This window comes from Enhydra lutris, unplaced genomic scaffold, assembly GCF_002288905.1.
Source record: "Enhydra lutris kenyoni isolate GAN:26980312 unplaced genomic scaffold, ASM228890v2 scaffoldscaffold60, whole genome shotgun sequence".
In the NCBI taxonomy this organism is placed as follows: domain Eukaryota; kingdom Metazoa; phylum Chordata; class Mammalia; order Carnivora; family Mustelidae; genus Enhydra; species Enhydra lutris.
The window spans coordinates 8,610,475-8,618,210 of NW_019154144.1; the positions used below are offsets into that span (position 1 = coordinate 8,610,475).

A 7,736-nucleotide genomic window follows, 5' to 3' on the forward strand; every position below is an offset into this window, starting at 1 on the left:
TGCCTATTCTTAGTAAGCTGCTCCTAGTACCCCTGTGTTTAATAGTACTCTGTCCTTAGTGTCCTGTTCTCTGTTAATCTTATTCTTTGTACTCTGTTCTCAGTAATTCTATTCTCAGTAGCCTTATACTTAATAGACTTGTTCTCAGTACTCCCATGCTTAGTACCCTGTACTTAATACCTTATTCTCAGTATCCCTGTTCTCATTAGCCCTTTTCTTAGTGCTCCTAGAAAAGAAAATGGAATCATAAAGGGGTGTAATTCTCAGGAAGATTTTTGGAGTGTTTGCTTTGAACTGTGTTCAAGGTTAAAGCCAGTGCTTTGGTGTTGGACTTCCGGCCACAAATCTCCATTCCATCATTTGCTGTGTGTGGCCTTGAACAGGTTATTAAACTTTTTTAAGCCCAGCTTCTTCCTCTGAGAATGGGTATTAAAATGGTACCTGGTTCGTAATGCTGCAGTGAATATGTGAGATATTCCATATTGAGTGTTCACACAGTGTCTAGCAGATAGTAAGTCAGTAAACCTTAGCCATTATTATGGTCATTATTAATGCTGCACTTTGAAGTTGTTATAGATAAGCGGATATTTCATCCTGTGTGCTTTACTCCTAATAAAAGCTATAATCTCTCTATACATTTTCATTGAAAAACTGAATTTTGTTAAAAACGATCCAGAAAATTTTTTAAACTGAAAGCTATCCTAGGATATATTCTAAAACTCTTTAAAAAAATTTTTTTTTCTTAGTTTTTGCTATACTTGAACAGCTGCCTCATTGCTAAAATTTTAGACTTTGGAATTGCTTACAAATATGAAGTCCTAAATATTTTTAAAATCTATAGTATTCAGCATGACTATAGTACCTATAGTAATTACTATAGATTAGTATTATTATAGTAATCTATAGTAATCAGCATCACCTACTGATTAGGGTCTGAGTGACTTCTCTTTCCCTTTTATCCCATTGAATCTTAATCTGTTTAGTGTTAAAGGACTTATTTGAGAATCTGATGAAACCTAATGAACTCTTTTCCTAGAAAAATACACACAGGTAGGTATTTAATTTTGCATACACATTACAAAGTTAAGGACCCCTGTGGCTTAAAATCTGTATCCACATCCTTGTAAAATATATTTTACCAAATCTTGGATTATAAGTAATTATGGAAATAAACATCTCACTTATTACAAAATGAAAGTTGGTAAGAGTCATGTTTGCCCTCTATACATTCCAAATTCACTTCAGAATACAGAGAGAGAAAATGATATACTTCTTTTCAAGAAAGAAGTATTTTATCTATAGCTACCTTCTTTTAACTGTCTAGTTTTTACATCTACTGTTTAAGGAGAATGTATAAAAGGCAAATAGATACTGAATTAAGTCTCCTCCTCTACCTCCCACAAAAAGAACCTTAATAATTTTCCTATTCTAAAATAATTTGCATGAATAGAAATAACTGCTATAAACAAAAATTAATACCCTGCTATACCATTGTCTTATGTAATGGGGACACTTTACCAGTTCTGAGGAGATACCAAGATCTGTAAGTCTTTATCTTTGTCCAACTGAATGTAAAGAAAATAACCAACAGTTATCATCAGGATATAATAAGGGCGAACTATATAGTTTTACTTTACTAGCGGAGAGGAGGATAGATCCTTACCGGCTGAGATACTCTGAAAAGGTTTTGCAGAGAAAATATAACTCAGTAGACACCAGAAAGTGTGGCTAATAGTTTAAGCTTAATCAGCTAAGTTTCTTATGTGCCAGGCCTGGAGTCTGACACCCTACACAGTGCTACACAGATGCTATATTTTACACGTGTGGAAACTAAGGCACAGAGAGATTAAGTAACAGCTTAGGTCATACAGCCAACAAGTATTCAAACCCAAGCAGTCTGATTCTAGAGCCTTCATTCTATCCCCACTCTATATTGCTTCCCTCAAATTTTGGTAGATAAAATAAAGAGAAACACATCTTAGTAAAGGAAGGGAAGTGTGAATACAGAAAACACTTTTGGGAAGAAGCAAGGGGACCATTCTAACGAAAGAATATTTATCTGGAAAATTCATGGAAAATAAATTTGGAAAGATAATTTGAAGCCAGTTTTTGTATGGTATTGAATGTCAGACTATGGGATTTGGGTTTGGGGTCTTCAAACGAAGTTTCTAATTAGAAAGTAACAGGGACTCTAATGGGGTGGATTAAAGTTGAGGCCTAGAGATTTAGAGATTATTTAGGAGATCATTATAGTAGGACTGATGAGTGGTAATAGGGGTCTTTTGTAGTAATCTAAAAGCAAGATTAGAAATTAAGGTATTTAAAATCATTTACATAAATCAAGTTAAATAAGGAACAAATGTATATGACATTTAGTCATGCATCTAAAAATTATGCTATAGGGGCGCCTGGGTGGCTCAGTGGGTTAAAGCCTCTGCCTTCGGCTTGGGTCGTGATCCCAGGGTCCTGGGATCGAGCCCCGCATTGGGCTCTCTGCTCAGCAGGGAGCCTGCTTCCTCCTCTCTCTCTGCTTGCCTCTCTGCCTACCTGTGATCTCTGTCAGATAAATAAATTAAATCTTTAAAAAATTTTTAAAAAATTAAAAAAATAAAAAAATAAAAATTATGCTATAGGAGAGAAACATAAGGAACTAGGGATAAAAGAATAGACTTACGGGAGTGATCATTACCCATAAATATCCTTAAAAGGGTATCATTTGGAAGAAGCAGTAGGTTTATTTTGCATAGCTCTATGTAAGTAGGACATTTAAGTAAAAATCACAAGAGATATGTATTTCAGCTCAGTCGAGATAAAAGTTTACCTAAATGTTGGACTTATTTAAAACTAAACAGGATGCCTCAAAAGTTGGTAAACTCCTTAGGACAAAAGGTGTTGAAATTTTTTGAAAAGGGAAAAGGTGTTGAAAATTTTTAAAAAGGGAACCTCAACATTGTAGAAGTTTGGACTAGCTGACTCAAGGTTATTTCTACTACAAGTTTTCGTGATTTTGTAACATTCACATTGTTAATCTGCGTAGTACTTTGTTTGGGGTTGTGAGAATATAGGGTACTCTGCCATCAAGTCAGTTTCATGATTCCACTTCTTGTGCATATAAATATGAAATAGTGCCACACATAGTTAATCCTGTGGAAAGAGAAGAAGAAATTATTTTTGTTTTCTTTGGGTATGAGAATGCTCTTTTTATAGTTTTGGTTTTGTTTTTGTTTTTTTACATTTTGCGGCCCAAAATGTTTAGGGATTGAACATTTTTGTCATATCGGGTTGATAAACTTCCCATAATGAAAGAGAGATAGTGGCTATTCTAACAGAACTCAGAGGCCAGTAGAGAGAGGTCAAGAGAAGAAAACAGCTTCAGTAACCACCTAAATCAAGAGCAAAGAGAGAAGAGTAAATTTACATATAGCATGGGTTTATGTAAAACATTTATAATTTTATATTTGCTTAGTCATCATTTTTGGATGTGATCAGTATTGTATCGTGGTTTTATAAGAGTCAGAATATATCTCAGTTAACTCCAGTATTTAGTTATGCCAGGAAAATTGTGAGTTTTTAAGATACTGTCAAGGAACTAGGGATACATATTTGGTAGGTAGGGCTGCTGAGTTTATTTGGGTAAGGATATCTCGGAGTATGGTTTTCATTTTAGGATCTAGCTATTTTGTCTATACCAGTGGCAGGGATTATTTATACCAGTGCTTTCCAGTGTTTTCAAAGCCAGTTTGTCATTTTTCTCCTAGTGACTTACAAATTTTGAAAGCCTTGTCCATCAGTTGCTTCTTTAATATTTTACTGCTTCGCCCATTTAATTGTTGTTGTTAACTGGATAAAAAACTATCAGTGTCTCTAGCAATAGGTAGATGGCCTTTGAGTATATATTCTATCCAAAAGAGGCAGACTATTTTGGCCTGGATAGCTTTATCTGAACAGAATGTTCAATTTCCACTTGGCATTTTTTTTATAATACTGAAAACAGCTCACAGGTAACTCTTTGCTCCTCCCACCTCTACCCCATTTTTGATTTTGAGACCTTCACAAGAGACTGGAGATCTGAGGTTAAAGAAATTGTAGAGGGGTGGGAGTGAAGAGTGTTCTATAAAATTAACTGCCAACATCTTCTCGGTGACTTAATGAGGGCTTTTCCCAAAGTTTCACAGGAACTGGGCAAGAAGGAAGAGACGCTGAGGACTCATTCTTTACATCATTAAAAGCGTAGGATCATGGATTATTATATTATGCGAACTGTTAATCCTATTTGCATTTTTATCATTTATCCCAGGAAAGTACAGATAACATACTCTCCATTGTTAAACAAAGAACAGGAACCTTTGGGGATCGTCCTGCAAGACCTACTCTTTTAGAACAAGTGTTAAATCAAAAAAGACTGGTAAGTATCTATAAAGTACTTAAAAATTTATTATCAGAAGTTGTTAGAATTAGATTTTTGAGATTTTAAAACTTGCTCAACTGGTCATCAGAATGAATTGTTCCTTTGCCAGTACACCCTGGAATCTCATAATGCTTTCCCAAAACAAACCTTTAATCCTTTACCTTCATTGACTAAACCTTGAATATCTGAGCAAAATGGGGCTTTAAAGCAGACTTTGTACTGAATTCTGTGGTTTGTGGAAGAATGCATTAGTAGTATGGAAATAGAATGAGACCAACATTTAATAGGGATTTCTATTATAAATTTGCTAGAAGACATCAGAATTCAATCAGAAAAGCAGAGATTTTTCAATAAACATGGAAATAATTGGGTGATAATTTGAAGACAAAAAGAGAATTTAGCTCATCATATCACTATACATCAAACTAAATTCCTGATAAAGGAAAAAAAAATACAATTGAGACTTAATCTTAAAAATCTTTTTCTAGCTGAAAAGAAGTAGAAGTATGAAGTAATGAATGCTGTAGTCAAAAATGGTGATAAAAATGCAAACTTCAGGCAGCACCTGGGAGGCTCAGTCGTTTTGGGCGTATGACTTCTGCTCAGGTCACGATTCCAGGATGCTGGGATAGAGCCTCATATCGGGCTCCCTGCTCAGTAGGGAGCCTGCTTCTCCTGCTACAGCTCCCCTGTGCATGTGTTCCCTCTGTTGCTCTCTCTCTGTCATAAATAAAATCTTTAAGAAAAAAAATGCAAACTTCAAACTAACATATTGGAAAAATATTTGCTGCACATATAAGACACTATGGTTAAGATGGTTGACATTTTGGGCGCCTGGGTGGCTCAGTGGGTTAAGCCACTGCCTTCAGCTCAGGTCATGATCTCAGGGTCCTGGGATCGAGTCCCGCATCGGGCTCTCTGCTAGCAGGGAGCCTGCTTCCCTTCCTCTCTCTCTGTCTGCCTCTCTGCCTACTTGTGATCTCTGTCTGTCAAATAAATAAATAAAATCTTTAAAAAAAAAAAAAAGATGGTTGACATTTTTAGTTTACAAAATATTCATAGAAATTGATGAGGAAAAAATGTTGGCTTCACTACATTGCAAAAGTATAAACAGGAATAAAAGCAGAAATGCTACCATGAAGTGATATGAAAAGGTATTCAGTATCAGTAAAAATCATAATTAACAATACAACAAATGAAAACTATTTAAAAGATATCACAGTGATGTTGGGGGTTTCATGAAATGGGCACTCTCATTCTATTGGTGGTATTATGTATATATCAGACCTAGAAAGCAGTTGGGCAGTGGTATCAGGAGTCTCATCAGGAAATAAACCCTATATATGGCTAAAGTTAAGCATGAAGATGTTGCCAGAAATGTAATTATCACAAATAGTAAAATAGTAGTTAAAACCACCTAAATGTTCAACAGTTTGATAATAGTGGAGTAGATTATTGTGCATTTACTTAATAGGATATTGGTACATCTTTACAAACAATTTTTTATTGAAGTATAATAAATAAGTTTTAAAGAAATAATTAGAAAATGTACTGCGTTCTAATGTTAAGTTTTAAAATCAGTGTTTAATGATAGTGTTTCCACCTTGCTTGGTTTATCTTTTTTAATTTTGGGGATCCAAAGTTTTTTTCCCTCATCAATTTATAGAAGTATTTTATTTAAGTAAAAGCACACTAACTATATTTGTTATATGACTATATTTAAAAATGGTAGGTATACAAAACTGTATTAGATCAGTCATATTCTGCCTTTTCGGAAATTTTTGCAATATGCTAATACTACTTTCATTAATACCTGTACACACACACATTCTTTTTAATTTCTTCAGAAAGACTCAATAGGCTAGTGGAGAAATTGAATCCTTACATGGATTTCCAACCTGGCATCTAATTGCCATTTTCACACGTGGCCCCTTGTTTTTCTTACTGTGACCTTGGACCAGTGCTCTTCTTGTCTGTTTGCTCTTATGTTTCATAGATAGTATATATGCTGGCATAACATAAAGCATTTCATTTCCTTTGTGTACACAGTCACCGATAAGATTAGGCTTCACCCATTACTGTAGGTTTTAGTATTTTAATATATGACATCGAATTTTATTATTCTTAGTTTGCAGTTTAATGCAGTGCATCAGGTGCAAGTGTGAATTCAGGTCGGGCACATTTTGTTTTGTAAGCATATTGTGCCTTGTGTAGAGACATCAGAGTAATTTTATAGCATGAAGACAATCTACTCCCATAAGAATAATGCTAATAAATATATTTTTTTCCTTTTTCTTTTCAAGTCATTACTAAGAAGTCCAGAAGTGGTGCAGTTTTTACAGAAACAGCAACAACTATTAAATCAGCAAGTTTTGGAGCAAAGACAGCAGCAGTTTCCAGGAACATCAGTGTGAAGGAATTTACCAAGAAGATCCACATGTTTTTTTATTTTGTTGTAGAAGATGGACATATTTTTATACTAAAGATAAATGGGATTAGATACGCCAGTAAAACATAAACAGTCATTTTCCTGTAAATATATGTGTGCATTTTGGGATAAGTAAGTATTGCCCTTTGTGCATCTAATCCTTTCAGATTACCATGAATTTGGAGAAACAGCTTATCTTTCCAAAATAACATTAAATTACGATTTTTTTTTTTTAAACAAAGTATTCCTCTTCAGTCATTGTTACTGAAGGTAATGAAGCAGTTACTTTCTGTGGAAGTCACAAAGCTAATAGATACTAATTTTTGATCATTTAGTTCAGTGGTCTTATCAAGGGGCAGTCAGAAATGGATGGATATGTTTTTAATTGTCACAATGATCTTAAAAACTCCTGGTATTTAGTGAATGGGTCAGGAATCCTAAATGTTCTACAGTGTCTGGAATGGCCTTTCACAATAATTATCTCGCCCACAATGTCAGTAATCCTCCTTTTAAGAAACACTGATAGTTGTGATACTACTTGTGATGATAAAATGTCGTTGGAGCACCTAAAATTGGGTTCTTGAAATAACTTTTTCTTTACAGTTAAGACTGGAGCTGTCAAAGAGGTAAGCATATTTTAAATGTATAAGGAAAATGATCATTGTTAATTATCTATGAAATTAGGATGTGCATTCCTTTTCAGAGATGTGCTGGTAAAACCTAGGAGGGGGTTAACTAAGTACACTGGAATGAAAGCATCTCCTAAAGTTGGCTTCTCATTTCATTTTACCTATTAGTGTTTTCTCTTTTAAAGCAGACTTGTGTGTTGAATTTGTAAACAGCATAGGTGTATCTCATTCCACCAATGTCAGGGCAAAAACAATTTTTTAATATTAATTT

General features: G+C 34.4%; 1 protein-coding gene across 1 annotated transcript in view; it reads left to right on the top strand.

The window, feature by feature from the left end:
- LOC111158537 (regulatory factor X associated protein) overlaps window positions 1-7,408 on the top strand; it is a 33,622-nt gene extending 26,214 nt beyond the window's left edge. Inside the window, exons 4-5 of the mRNA XM_022520629.1 lie at window positions 4,298-4,405; window positions 6,712-7,408. Of these exons, the coding sequence (XP_022376337.1) occupies window positions 4,298-4,405; window positions 6,712-6,822 (219 nt within the window). The 3' untranslated portion in view covers window positions 6,823-7,408. The remainder of the gene's footprint in view (window positions 1-4,297; window positions 4,406-6,711) is intronic.
- The last annotated feature ends 328 nt before the right edge of the window (window positions 7,409-7,736 follow it).